The sequence below is a fragment of the Phocoena phocoena genome, chromosome 2 (assembly GCF_963924675.1).
Source record: "Phocoena phocoena chromosome 2, mPhoPho1.1, whole genome shotgun sequence".
In the NCBI taxonomy this organism is placed as follows: Eukaryota; Metazoa; Chordata; class Mammalia; order Artiodactyla; family Phocoenidae; genus Phocoena; species Phocoena phocoena.
This window is the reverse complement of record NC_089220.1, coordinates 125,179,922-125,194,615: the sequence shown is the minus strand read 5'-3', so window position 1 is coordinate 125,194,615 and position 14,694 is coordinate 125,179,922. Positions and strand designations below refer to the sequence as shown.

Here is a 14,694-nt window from a genome sequence, read left to right as displayed (position 1 = left end):
GTGCTTGTATGTGTGTGTAGAGAAAAAGAAGAGAAAGCAGATGACAATTGGTGAGTCTACAGTGCAGGGTGTATGAATGGGTAATCGTGTGTCCTAGTTCAACTTCTCTGCAGTTCTGAAATTTTTCAAAATAGAAAATTATGGGGGAAAACAATAATGACAACAAAAATAGGCCTAAATGTCAAGTCTAAAAAAAACCCAAAAAACAAAACAGAACAAAAAACTGAGACTAAAGCTCCATTCTCTTGACCCAAAATCCAGTATACCATCGACTGTCTCTCTTCATCCAGGTGAATGGAGAGAGAGACAGGCAGACAGAGACAGAGCCTCATCTACTTGGTTCGAAGACCAGAGCTTTTAGAGGGTGTTAGTAGACCCAGCCTTTCCAATCCTGGCAAGTTAGCTAAGGGGGCGACAAAGATAAGGCACATATCGCCACCTTGTGGCCAGATAAGGAAGTCTGTCTGCTGCTGCCAATTTTGAAAGCAAACTTACCCCATGTTTCTGGTGTCTTTTCCAGTTGTTACATTTTCCCATTAGTGAAGAACTAATCTTTGTTTCTCTAATTTTCTGATATGGATTTCCAGCTGCTTTAGAGAAACAAGCCAAAAAGCCAATTTCCTTTCCCCAGAAACCTCACTGAGCCCCAAATTCTTTGATGATCAAGAAGAAAGAGAAAGCCCTGCTCATACACATTTAACCAGATCTCTTTTACCACCATATGCCAGAAAACTGCTGGCCTTTCTGACCCAATCAAATGAGAAAAGCAAAGGAGATTTATTCAGAGCTTTTGGTGGCAAGTGAGTCAGCCACTGTCACTTGCATTTTGTCAGAGGAGTGGGGAAGCTTTATGGTGGATAAAGGGAAGGCTTCAGGTGTGCCCTGACTAGAGGCTGTTGACGGGGAAGCTGGAGGCAGCTAACTAGAAGGGGGGCGTCCTACATGATGGGTTAGGGGGCATATTTGCCTTTCCCTGGTTAGTCTAAGTTGGAAGCAGGGACAAAATTAGGGAGGTTGTCACTTATCAATCAAGTCCTGGACATTTGGGGCCAGTTGTTACAGAAGTTATTGTTTAGCTTCCTGGATTGTTACTAGACATTGCAGTATGGCTTCTGGCAAGTTTGGCTTCCTGGACTCTTTATTATAGATAAGGGGGTTAGTTTCCTGGTAGGTTGCTGCAGGTTGTGGGTCAAAGTTCTCTATTTTATATATGGTCTGGCCATTGTCTGTATATTCAGTCTCTCACTCTGGAAGCAGCTCATCCACAAAGCACCCAGCGTGGTGTAAGCAGCTGCAGGCGGCAGCTGCTCTAATCACAGGGAAGAGTGCCGTGGAGGGAAGTGAGAAGACCCAGGTTTGGGTCTAAGCCTTCTTCTGCAGTCTGGGGAGGCTGCTCCAAGCTTGGGTGGGCTCCTCTGTACAAAGCAGGGGCCATTCCTGTTGTGTTTCCCCCGAGGGTGATAGCGCTCTAAGAGGTGATGCTAAGCCCACATGCTCCCTCTAGAGGCTGGAGAGTGAGTAGCTGTAGCTGTGGAGAGATTACCTTCAGGTTGTAGGTGCAGGAGGGCATAAGTACCTTCTCAGGGGCAACGTGGTCCCAACCTCTCGGGACTCTGCTGAGATGAACAGACAGATTCACACTTGAATAAATCATTGCTTTATTTCAAGTCTGCACGAGCCCTGGGCTCATCGCCCGTGTGTGCTTTCCCCTTGCTCCAATATCCAGGCTCTTTGTGTGAAATGGTCCCACCTCAAGCTGCCCTGGGTGGATCTGGACTGGCTCATTGACATCTCCTGCCAGATCACGGAGCTGGACCTTTCTGCCAACTGCCTGGCATCCCTCCCCTCCATCATCCCCTGGGGGCTCATCAACCTCCGGAAGCTGAATCTCTCAGACAACCACCTGGGGGAGCTGCCCAGCGTGAAGTCATCAGACGAAATCATCTGTTCCAGGTGGGCTCCTGCCCTGCAGCCCCTGGGGTGAGCCCTGGCCATCTGAGCCCCGGCTGCCACCACCACCCTCTTCCTGCACTGTCCTCTTCCTGCAGTCATGCTCCCTGATTGTAGTTGTTGCTTTTGAAAACAGATTTTCAGCTAAAATAAGAGAAGGAAGTTCTGCCTGCCATTATGCAAGCTCTTGGGCACAAGGTCCCACCTCCTTTCCACGTGAATGCAGAAAGATCTGTCTAGTAGGGTGGCTTTTCTGGCCCACGTTTCCACCACTCACTGGCAGCCACGCAGGCCTGCTTGTCCGAGGTGCCCAGTCTTGTTCCTGCACACAGGAGTCAGAGGAAAGGGGCTGGTGGAAACAGTGGCGCCCAGACAACCCAGCTTTTGGTCCACCTCCCAAGGAAAGTGGGCAGGGCCTCAGAGAAACAGTTAACTTCACAGGACTCTGGCAGCAGCCTGATGGTGTAGGCAGCTCCTGTCTCCTTTTGTGGGAGGCCTTGGGAAGAGGCCCAAGCCTCCTGCTGAGGCTGCATGGGGAGAGGAAAGACCTTACCTTCACTGATGTATTGATAATCATACCTGCCAGGCCTCATTCCATATGGGATTTGAGCTGATTTCAAAAGCTAAGGCTCTAAGTTAAGTAAAAAAGAATGTTGGAAAGAGCTTAGGGTCAGCAGTAACTCATGGGAAAGAAGCCTGCACAAAAAATTAAACAAGTGCCACGGAGTGGGGGTCTTTAACCTGGACAGACTTGAGGGTCCAAAAGGTTAAAAGCAGTGCTCTCTGGACTTCCAGTAGCTTCCAGGGCACCAGCTCGTTCTGTTATCACATATGTGAGAAAGGTTACATCCCTATTGGTCAATGAGACCAGGATCCACCAAAGAGAGATTTGGTTTTCTTTGTCTACACATGACATAGTGACAGTAATGCAATGAATAAAAATCATATTGCTGTATTTCAATGCACATTCTTTATCCTTGTACAAGGAGAAAAAGAAACATGTTTACAGAGAAATATGTACCCGTGATGCTTTACCTCTTTCTTCTGATGCCTTGACTTCCTTCTCCCCCAACTACAGGCTACTCGAAATTGATATTTCCAGCAACAAGTTGTCCCACCTCCCACCGGGACTCCTGCATCTCTCAAAACTTCAAAAACTGACAGCTTCAAAAAATTATTTGGAAAAATTGTTTGAAGAAGAAAATGGTATGTTTTAGCATCAATAACCTGACTTACTTTGTCATTTTCTTCTTGATTGGGCTGTTTTTACAATTCATCCTCTTTCATTTTCCCGTAGCCACGAACTGGATTGGTTTGCGGAAGCTACAGGAACTCGATATTTCTGACAATAAATTGACAGAACTCCCTGCACTTTTCCTTCATTCTTTCAAGTCACTCAGTTGTCTGAATGTCTCCAGAAATAACGTGAAGGTGTTTCCAAATGCCTGGGCCTGCCCTTTGGTTAGTAACTTGCCAAAAATCATGAAAGGAGCTGTCAGTCCACATCCATGCCAGCCTCACAGAGCTGTGGGTGCGGTGCACACCGCGTCCCGTTGGCGACCACGCGGTGGTGTCCTGTGTTATAGACAAGCATGTTACTCAGCATCCAGCAGCTGAGGGTCTCAGGCAGGTAACTCACCCGAGAGCCAGCGCACCTGGCTCTGGGTTTGAGATTTGCACCGTAACACCCACAGGACTTTCCACAGCTACAGCCTGAACTTCTGGCCCAGGATGAGTTCTGTCCAAAAGGTGGGGTCGTTCCTTTAGGACAGCTGTAAAATAAGAATAAAGAAGAGAAGAATAGTCTGCATCCATAGTGCTGCCCATTAAATCATGGTTTTTTCTCTTGGGAAGTTTGCTTGTTAAAACAGATGAAACAGCATAAAGAATATTTGTGTTTTATTGCTGTTTTCAATAGCAAATATGGAAATTCTCCGTCTCTAACATTAACATTTCTAGTTTAAGCATATTTGTGTGGGACATGGGCTCCTCTTCAGAGCACTGTCCTGAATTGTCCCATTATTTCCAAGGACAATGGGCCAGATGTTCTTGAGGGAAGGGAAAGGACCATGAGCCACCTTGATCTCCCCAGGAAACCATTCCCATCCCTTCCTTGGAGCAAGGACAGGAAAATGGGGCAAGGATAGTCTGTAGCCTCTTAATTAGCTGAATTGTATTTATTACAGAGCCTTACTGTAATGGTCTTGTTTTTAACATTAAATTTGGAAACAGTCTTTATCATAGACACCATGGCATTTAGAAAGCTAATTAATTCTCTTTCTCATCAAATTCCTAGAAATGCTGCAAAGCATCCAAAAATGCCTTGGAGTCTCTACCAGACAAAATGGCTGTGTTTTGGAAGAACCACCTTAAGGATGTGGACTTCTCAGAAAACACACTCAGAGAAGTTCCCCTGGGACTTTTCCAGCTTGATGTAAGTCTAATAGCACCTTATTTCTCATTTTCAGCTTTTGTAAGAAAATCACTCCACATTGCAATGAAACCTGTGTGCTTCTTCCGAGCTTTCAGGACAAAAAAAGTTGAAAGAAAAGTTTAACTGTCAAAGTCACGCATGGTTGTGTGCAAAGAGACTGAGAGGAAATGTGCAAAATGAAACAGCTCTGGGAGGGTGGCGGGATGATGAATTTTTATCCTCCAGAATTTTCTTCAGTGTTGATAGTTGAAGGCACAGCCCAGCAGCCCCTCGGACTGACCTCTGGCTCTGTTCCTTCCTGGCTCCAGGGTGAGCCCACCAGGCCTTCTGGTGTGTGAAGCCCTGGCAGCACCGCAGGGCAGGGCCTTCTTGTCCCTGCCTCCCTCTCCGGAAGTGGCAGAACTGGAATTCCCGGATGTGAATTCAGGAAGTGCCTTTTACCAGAGCCGTGTGTGTGTGTGTGTGTGTGTGTGTGTGTGTGTGTGTGTGTGTGTGTGTGTCCCAGCATAGGGCTGCCTTCTACCTTTAGGTTGTTCACACATCTGTCTGTTTTTCCCACTCCATTGAGAACCTTTGAAAGCAGAGCATGGATCCTATTCACCACTTGGTGCCCAGGGCCAGCCCCAGGTGGGAAATTCTGCATTACTCTGAAGGCATCAGTGTCAAGCCAGCAGAGGGTGCACGACTGGGGCGGGTCACCTTCGGTGTCACTGATGCCACCTGACCCCTGTCCAAGGCATCACCTGGGCCAGCCCAAGGAGACGTCATGCTGTGCCCACTCCCCTCCTGTGGTAACACAGTGGCCTCCAGGACCTTCAGACTCATCCACTATTCCCAGGACAGGTCCACAAATAATTGTCACTCTTAAGAAACCTCAATTCTGAGAAGTACTTAGATTCCATTCTTTCTTGAATAATTGCATCCCATTGATCTGAAGGAAAGGATCTTCTATTAATTATCCCATCTGCTCTGTTCGCTATAATTTTATGAGTTTTAAGACACTGTGAAACCCCACACTGTTGGAATCTTTGTGACAGTGAATCGGTTATAATCATTTGGCTTCGCTTTGCCAGGGAACTGACTTTCCCTTCAGGTCTTCTGCCCCTTTGGTATTTGACATCGTCTTTGCTTCTCTCTCCCTCTGTCCCAGGCCCTCATGTTCTTGAAGTTACAGGGAAATCAGCTGGTGGCACTGCCACCTCAAGAGAAGTGGACTTGCAGACAACTCAAAACCCTGGATCTCTCCAGAAATCAATTTGGCAGGTAAGCAGGGGTCTCTGTCCCCAGCAAGTTCTCAAATGTGTGTGTAACCCCAGTCGACAGACGCATGGGATGGTGTCTCTACCAGCTTGCTGAACAGCCATGAAAAAGTGCTATAGGCTGGGCGGCTTAAACAACAGGCATTTATTTCTCACAGTTCTGGAGGCTGGAAGTCTGAGATGGAGGTGGCGGTGGGGTTGGTGTCTCCTGAGGCCTCTCTCCTTGGTATGGGGACAGCTGCCTTCTCCCTGTGTCCTCACACGGTCTCCCTCTGTGCCTGTCTGTGTCCTGATCTCCTCTTCTTATAAGGACACCTGTCAGATTGGATCAGGGCCCATTCTCATGACCTCATTTTAACTTGATCACCTCTTTAAAGGCCTATCTCCAGATACAGTCACATTCTGAGGTGCTGAGGGTTAGGACTTCAACATATGAATGGAGGGGACACAATTCAGCCCAAATTAGTGTCCTCCCATTTCTAATTTTTAAAGGATCCTGGAGAATCTCCTCATTTTAGCCTCACCTATCATTCTGTTCAAAAGTTTTTGCCAGTCACTAACCAATGTGTACAGAGATTGAATAAAAAGTACCCTCAAAGGTCTTCTAATAAAAGGGGAAAATCTGGGGATGAGCCCTGCTGGTCCTTGGGGCCCTGAAGACCAGCCTTCCTGGTTCACTTGCTGAAGGCCACTTCTGCGACATCTCAGTGGAACTTATGCTCCTAAGAGAACTCCCTCAGTGAACAGCGTGAAGTAACAGGCTCTGATATGAGCATTCCTTCCAGGCACAGAAATGCTAGCACCTGCCTGAGATGGAAAAGCTCAGGAGTGGAAACCACCAGTCCTGCCAGCTTGTTTTTTTCCGGAAAGACTTCTGAGCACAACTGGTGCTGTCCATGCTTACACGTCAGCTGCAGGGGCCCAAACACCCTGCCGATGGAATTTTCTCCCTTCTCTATGTGTGGCATTGTATAGTCACAGCCAAAATAGAAATGTCTTTGCCATGCTTTCCTCAAATTTTGACTTTTTTCACCCTACAGAAATGAAGATGTACTTAAAACAAAGCGAATTTCCTTTTTCACCACCAGAGGCCGCCAGCGTTCCGGGACAGAGGCAGGTGTGTGTGTTGCTGCTGGGAGATGAGACAGCTGGGCGGGGCCCTGCCCCTGCTGCCCTACAGGGGGATGGCCCTCCTGTTGGGCTTTCCCCTGCAGTGCCCTGTAGGAATGCCAGAGATGCCCATGCTTGACTCAGAACCCTGGGAGTGCCTGTGCCTATGGCTCATGTCACACGGATGGCCTGCAGGTGTCCTGAAACCCCCTTTCCTGTTTGCAGCCAGCAAGACTAGTAGCTACTGTGTGTGGATGGCCTGCTGGGTGTGAGAACTGCCCTAGATACCTTACATGTGTCAGTCTTTCTTTAATCATCACATGACGTATGGGTTGTGGTTTTCCATTTTGTAGATGAGAAAACTAAGCCTCCAGAGTGTCTTCAATTCAGGCTTCCCTAGCAAAGTACCACTGACTGGGTAGCTTAAACAACAGAAATATATTTTCTCACTTTTTTGGAGGCTGGAAGTCTACGATCAGCATGTGTCAGTTTCTGGTGAGGGCCCTCTTTCTGGCTTGCAGACAGCTGCCTTCTTGCTGTGTTCTCATGGGGCAGAGAGAGAGAGAGAGAGAGAGAGCCCTCTAGTATCTCTTCTTATAAGGACACTAACCCCATCATGGAGGCCCCACCCTCATGACCTTGTCTAAACCTGACCACCTCCCAAAGACTCCATCTCCTAATACTATCACGTTGGGTGTCAGGGCTTCCACATATGGACTTGAGGGGACACAATTCAGTCTGTAGCACAACGGTTGACTGACGTGGTCACATGGCTACTGAGTGCAAGAGCCAGGTCTCAGCCAGCACTGTGGAATCTAGCACTGGGGCCCGGGGGCAGTACTATGAAGTCCTTAACTGCCACACTATGGCATCTTGTGAGGTCCACATGGGAACACAGCCACCCTTGTCCCTGCAGGCTGTCCTGGCTGGGCTGAGATTCTGGAGGTCTTCCTCCAAACTCATTAGAAACACAACTTTTCCTAGGGTGTTTGTATGGTCACACAACAAGACCAGTTCAGCAGAGAATGTTTCTAGGAAAACAGTTCTTTTTGTTCGTTATCTTCTGTAAGGTGCAGGGGGAGGTGTGGACCTGTCCCTCAAGTTCAGTCACCAGCCCTCTTTTTTAACCTGAAAACCAGGAGTTCTAAAGCCAACAACACTCACAGATATATCCCTCTGGATACTGTCCCATAGAACTGGAACAAATATTTAGGTTGTTTTAAGTGTAATATAACTTTTTTCTTCAGCTTGATCTATCTATATTGACAAGTGCTCTTTGAGTATAGATGGTGTGAGATGGGGATAAGAAATGCCACAGAGGCCAAGACACATTTGCAGGAGGTGAACTAAGTAGTCTGCCTACCTGATGCCCTTTTTTGATGAACTACTGTATACATATGATATGCATATACCAGTCATGTAAGAGTGTTTTTACATAGGATTGAAAAAGTAACACATCATCAGTGGAACAGAGTCCAAAAATAGACCTAATATAGGAATTTAATACATGATAAAGGTGGCATTTCAATTTAGTGGGAAAAAGAATGTTTTATTGTTTCAATAAATAGTGCTGGTATAACTGCTTGTCCAGCTGAAAGGGGGGAAAGCACAGCACTAGATGCCCTACCTTACATCAGTTACAAACATCCCCATGTGGATGTTAGCTTGAAGCATAAAAGAAAAATAACATTTAAGAGAATAAATGTATAATATGGGAAAACCTTTAAAAGCTAGGTGGGAAATCCAGAAGTCATTAAAAAAAGAGCAAAATCTTGGGTGTTGTAAAAATGGAAAAACTTTGTTCAGTAAAAGGCGTCATAAACAAAGTCATAACACAAACAGACTGAGAGGAAATATTTGCAACAAAAATTGTTGCAACATAAATTGGCTTCAGTCCCTAATACACAAAGATGGCTTACAAATTGATTTTTTTTTTTAAAGTCAAACCCAATAGGCAGAAACTGGGCAATGGATATCAACAGTTCACAGAAAAGGAAGTCCAGATGGCCCAGAAAGAAAGGAAAGGCCCTTAACCTTGCTACTAGGGAAATGCAATCTGGAATTTCATAACTGATCCTTTTCAAAACAAAGGGCCTTAAGACTTTGTAAATTGAGTCCAGACACAGGGATTTCACTTGGAAGGAAGGAGAAGCAAACACTTTTTTCTCATGGATGCCCAAACAGGAGGGTAGGCACGAAAAGAGCTGCTAGTGTGGATCTCAGCCACACTTCCATCGCTGTGGGTCAAGTCTCAGGGGTTGCAGTTGACTAGAAAGGTGTCTCCAGTCTAGAAATGCAGAGCATAGAGATGTGCACGAGGAGGTGTGCCCAGCACCCTGCAGGACCAGCCACTTTCTCTTGAAACTGCCAGAGTGCAAGGCCAGAGGCACACAGTGAAAAGTGGGACAGAAACATGTACCTGTGTTCTGGAGACCCTGCTGGTGGCCCGCAGGAATGTGTCTGGAGCTAGGGGAGGGGCCACACCTCTGGGAGTTTCCCTGGCAGAGATGGATGGTGCTGTGCTGTTGGCACATGACAAAAGCCTCTTGATTTTTTCAATTTTGAGTAGGAAGTTGAGGCCCACACCTGGTGAAAAGGAGAGACCCGCTGCAAACGCTTTTCCTCAGCGGGGTTATTCTCTTAGGCTGTTGACCTCGGGTAAGGGATTATCTATACTTGTTTGCAGATGGATAGTAAAACTCCAGGTAGATTTATGTACATTCAAGTAGTCATGTTGGCACAGTGGCCTTGTCCAAAAATAATTTGGACAGCCATTTTTACAGTAAAATTCAGACCAGCTGAGTCATAAATAGTTTATGAATAAATAATTACGGCTCATAAATACCTTGAGCTGTGCTCTGCCCAGCCGAGTTTCCAGAGTTTCCATTCTGGGACAGGAGGTCTGTGTCAGGTGTTGCCTCTGTTTGCAGTATAAGTCCTTTATTCCATCCATCCGTTACTTAAAGAGGCTTCATAAACACCAAGGTGAAACTTTAAAATTGGAAAGCACAGAAGCCATGTATTCAGAACGTGTGTTCTGGGAAGAAAGTGAGCCTTTCTTATTCTTGATGTTCTTTCCATGGGAATTAGGGCTGAAGTTGATCATTCTTTTTCACTGAAAAAAAAAAAACTCTTTTTGAACATTTTTCTTGTAGAACAAGGACTAGTACAAAGCTGTCTTTAAAAGTCTGTTACACATTTATTTCCATAGGGGCCATTCACGCGGCACTAGCTGGGCAAATTTTCCAGGCGCCAATATCTGTATTCTGCTATCGTCTCTCCCAGAACATTCTCTGATACCAGGTTACCCCATTACCATTGAGACTGCAGCTACATGTGTGGAGAAAAGCCAGAGTTAAGGGAGGAGCTGTGATCAAGGGCAGAGGAACGTCGTTTCAGCCCTGCAAAAGAATTCTAGCTTCTCTATCTCATGTGTCTGGCAGAGAACCGGCTGAGAGGGCTTTGAGGCAGTTGTTTTACCTTGAATTTGAGCTGAAAGGGACCCTCAGGGGTGTGCTCTCCCTGCCTTAGGAGAAAGGAAAAGGAACTTCAGAGATTCTGCTGCAATCCAACCCTCTGATTCCCATCGGTTTCCAAACTCTCCCCACATTCTTTCTCAACTCACACACTCTGGTGTTGTGGAAACAGCAAATTTGGTGTGATTTTAATAGTAATCTCGTAATTAGCCTAATTAATGAAATCACTTAAATATACTAGAGAGTTGACTTGTTTTTCAGAGAATGCCATCCTAGGAAGCATAAAAACCAAGCTCACATTATTATTTTTCAGTTAACTAGCTTTTTTAATTGACAAAGTAATACATGTATATGGTAAACAAAATTTCTGAACTGCACCAAAGGCATGGAGTGAATATTCAGTCTCCTGGTGTTACCAAAACAAACTCAGGTCCACTCGCCCACATACAGTAAAGCCAATCTACTGACACCAGGTTTTAGTGAAGGAAAAGTGCAGTGTTTATTGCAGGCACCAAGCAAGGAGTCAAGGCAGCTAGTGCTCAAAAGGCCTGAACTCCCCAAAGGCTTTCAGGGAAAGGTTTCTAAAGACAGGGTGAGGGAGGGGGATTATGGGGTGTGTGATCAGCTCGTGGACTTTCTCTTGATTGGTTGGTGGTGAGGTAATTGGGAGTCAACATCATCAACCTTCTGGTTCCAACTGGTCTGGGGACTGTGTGCTTGTGGGCAGCACACAGTTAACTTCTTCCACCTGGTGGGGGATTCAGTATCTGCATAACTGCTCAAAGGACATGGCTCAGAATATTATCTATAGCTCTTGAGGAGGAACTAAAGATCCTTGACTTTGTCTAATAGCTAAACTATTATTTTGTCTTGCTTAACTGTTTTCCTTTCTTTCTGCATTTTCTCAACTTCTCTGATGAAATGTACTCTTTAGAACTTGGGGAAGCCTAAGAGGCTACAATTTTTCTACCAACAAGAGGCAGGAGGAGGACATGGGGTTGGGAGGGTCTGTTCTGGGAAGGCCCCATAGGGTCCTGCTCCATTACACTAGTAATTCCCTTCTCCAGAGCAAACTATGGAATTTCGTGTGTCTGTGGTAGCAACTGTGTTTGTGTCTGACATACATTATAACATATATACCACATATGTGTATTTGTGGTATGTTTACACATGCCTATAACAGCATGCAATGTATACATATGGTTGTGCATGTGTGGTATGTGTACACATGCCTATAACACCTTATAACATATGTGCATGCACATAACTTCATATGACATGTGCATGCATGTGTGCATTGTGGTGTGTGCACATAACATCATATACCATACATATGTGCACATATGTGTATATGCACGTAACTTCATGTAACATGCATGCATGTGTGGTGTGTGCACATACACACAACATCATATAGCATGCATATGTGCATTGTAAGGTGTATGCACACATGCATATAACATACCTAAATTCATGGGAGGGTGTTTGATCTCGTGTTTGCATATGTTTTGTGGTACACAAGTTAAGCCTTCTAGATACCTAATTCCACACCTTGCTTTTTTGATTTACCAATAGCTCTTGAGTATCTCTTCATACCCATACATGTAGACCTGCCCTGTGCTTTGTAATAGTTGTATATAATCCCATTACTCATTTAACCAACTCCCTGTGGGTGGACATATAAGCTGTCTTCTACCTTTACTGTTACAAAGTGTGCCACTGAGTGTGCTTGTTCTCACATCTTTGCCATACGTGCCAGGATGTCTGTAGGACTGTTTCCTGGAATTAGAATCCCTGGGTCCATGAGATGAGCACCTTATTCTGATAGACTTGTCAAAAGTGCCCTCCAGAGGTTGTACCAGTTTATACACCTCCAACACTGTGATGGTCCAGAATTATTTTTCAAATGTACAGTCTGCTTTGCCATTTCTTTGCAGCATGTGTGCTGGAATTTCCTGCCTTCCTAAGTGAGTCTTTGGAAGTTCTTTGTCTGAATGACAACCACCTGGATGCAGTCCCACCCTCGGTTTGCCAACTGAAGAGCTTATCAGAACTCTACATGGGAAAGTAAGTACACAGCCAGAGCAGTTGCACTGGCTCTTCTGGCCCAGGGAAGCAGAATGTCCTTGTGTAAACCACCTGAGGACACGGAAGCCAGGGAGAATAATCCACCTATGTACCAAGAAGCAGCAGTTGGATTTTCAGAGCCAGGCTTAGTCAAAGAGGCGAGGGAAGGGAAGGCAGAGGTAGTTATGCAATGATGCCTTCTTTGCTATTTCACTCATTTATAATGAGAAGAACTCCTCAATCATCCATCCTTTCATTTACTAAGTTCCTACTGCCAAGCACTGCTGGGGGATTCAGACAGTGTGCAAAACTTGATGAAAATATAAAATAATTCAGGTTACATTGCCTTGTCAAGAAGAGGCAGTGATCATTCTTAGGATAGTGTAAATGATAGAAAAGATGGGAAAGTTGGGGGAGGGGACCCCGTTCTAAGCCATGGGGATTTGCAGAAGACAAAGCTGCCATTTGTACCACTGACTTCCCAGGGAGAAAGGCTTTGGAATTAGTATTTAAATGGAACACTTGAAATCAGGGCCCAAGATGTTGGGCTTGGGGTATAGACTGTCAGTGGCCCCCACAGGACCCAGAGGCTGATGGGCTGCTGTGTGTGTGTTCTCCCATGGTGTGTGTGTGCCCTCAGCAATCCTGGCCTCCGAGAGCTCCCTCCTGAGCTGGGGCAACTGGGCAACCTCTGGCAGTTGGACATTGAAGACCTGAACGTCAGCAATGTGCCTGCAGAGATTAGAAAAGAAGGTAGGGCTTCCTCAGCGTCACCCCCTCGAAAAGGCACTCAAGTCCAGTTGTTAAGGACCTGGGGTGGAAACAGCTGGGGGACCTGTGGAGCCCACCTCTGGCTCCCGTGTTTGGGAAGATGCTGTAAAGTTATCCAGAACTCAATGGTTGCTGTGGACCATTGTATTGCAATTGACCACGTGATCAAACCAGCTATGACCTGTAGCAGCAAGGATGCTGTCTTTAGATCCTTGACTTTTAGACTTCACTTTTGGGGTGATTCATATCACGCCTTCCCTCCATAGACCCAAAAGTGCCCTCTCAACTCACCCAATTAGAACACACAGAAAGTGTTATTTCCAGATAGGACTTTGTTTCTCAAGAGATGTGAGCATGTTCCCACCTATATGTCAGCAGCAGCATCCACCCTCCCCAACTGTGGTTTTGCACAGGCCCCAAAGCAGTGCTGTCTTATCTGCGTGCTCAGCTGCGGAAAGCGGAGAAGTGTAAGCAGATGAAGATGATCATCGTGGGTCCTCCGCGTCAGGGCAAGTCCACCCTCCTGGAGATCTTACAGACGGGGAGGGCCCCCCAGGTGGTGCACAGCGAGGCCACCATCAGGACCACCAAGTGGGAGCTCCAGAGGCCGGCTGGCTCGAGAGCCAAGGTCAAGGATGGTTGGCGTGCAGAGTCCCTGTGGGAGGGAGGGAGCTTCCAGGGCCCCTTCTCTCTCCTCTCCAGAGAGCCCAGGATTTTCTCAGCCTGGTATCTGAGGCCCAGGATATTTGCAGGGGTCACTGTGTGTGTTTCAAACCAGCTCCTGCCAAGGGCAGTGAATAATTTCTTAACGTGTCCTTGTAGTTTTTCTGTTATAGCTAAGCTGAGGTTCCAGGCCAACCCTGGCTGACGGTTAGACTGCTTTGATGAGCTTTTAAAGACAGCAGTGCCCAGGCCCCAAAGACTGTGATTCAGATGGCCTGGGACGGGGCCCCTCCCCAGGGCTGAGAATGAACTACTGCTGTAGGAGTGAGATATACTAATACCTGCCCCTAACAGGAAGGCTGAGAAGGCAGCCCTGGCATGAATGCACTGTCCTCCTCAAAACCTGCTTTCACCCCAAGTTCTGAAAGGTCTAGTTTCTAAGCCCTATATAAAATGAGTCCTTCAATGAACCTATTAATCATCCTGTTTTTCATCCAGTATTAGACAAATGAAAATTGTTTTGCACTTGAATCAGAGAAAAGAGCCTGTGGAATATTGGTGGGATGGACTATAGCACAGGTCTGAGCTATTTCTCCCGGCACAGGGGGTGAATACATGCCAATGATGCCTCCCTTACCTGTTGCCGTATTTGTGGGTATACGTAGCCACACAGCGATACAGGTGCAAGGAGGCTATTTGTGGAAAACTCAGCGAACTTGAGGCCAGAGGCTGCATGATTTTCCCCACAGCCCCCAGCACAGGGCCAGCTAGAGATCAGTTTTATTGCAGTCTTTCACACAAAATCACTTGAAGTCAGGGAAATCCAATTTGAGTCACGAAACATTTAAGCTGAATGTATATTTTAATATGGACTCAGAAACTAGTTCTCTAGAGAATGGAGATCTGCCCATTAGGGCCAGATAATTAACACCAGCCCTGCCCCCTTCCCCAGAACACCCCAGGA

At 46.3% G+C, this 14,694-nt stretch overlaps 1 protein-coding gene across 1 annotated transcript in view; it reads left to right on the top strand.

Annotated features, from left to right (window-relative positions):
* LRRK1 (leucine rich repeat kinase 1) overlaps positions 1–14,694 on the top strand; it is a 116,538-nt gene that overhangs the window by 66,753 nt on the left and 35,091 nt on the right. Inside the window, exons 6-14 of the mRNA XM_065871242.1 lie at positions 1,727–1,953; positions 3,029–3,156; positions 3,248–3,411; positions 4,247–4,384; positions 5,535–5,647; positions 6,684–6,760; positions 12,167–12,296; positions 12,937–13,049; positions 13,481–13,695. Of these exons, the coding sequence (XP_065727314.1) occupies positions 1,727–1,953; positions 3,029–3,156; positions 3,248–3,411; positions 4,247–4,384; positions 5,535–5,647; positions 6,684–6,760; positions 12,167–12,296; positions 12,937–13,049; positions 13,481–13,695 (1,305 nt within the window). The remainder of the gene's footprint in view (positions 1–1,726; positions 1,954–3,028; positions 3,157–3,247; positions 3,412–4,246; positions 4,385–5,534; positions 5,648–6,683; positions 6,761–12,166; positions 12,297–12,936; positions 13,050–13,480; positions 13,696–14,694) is intronic.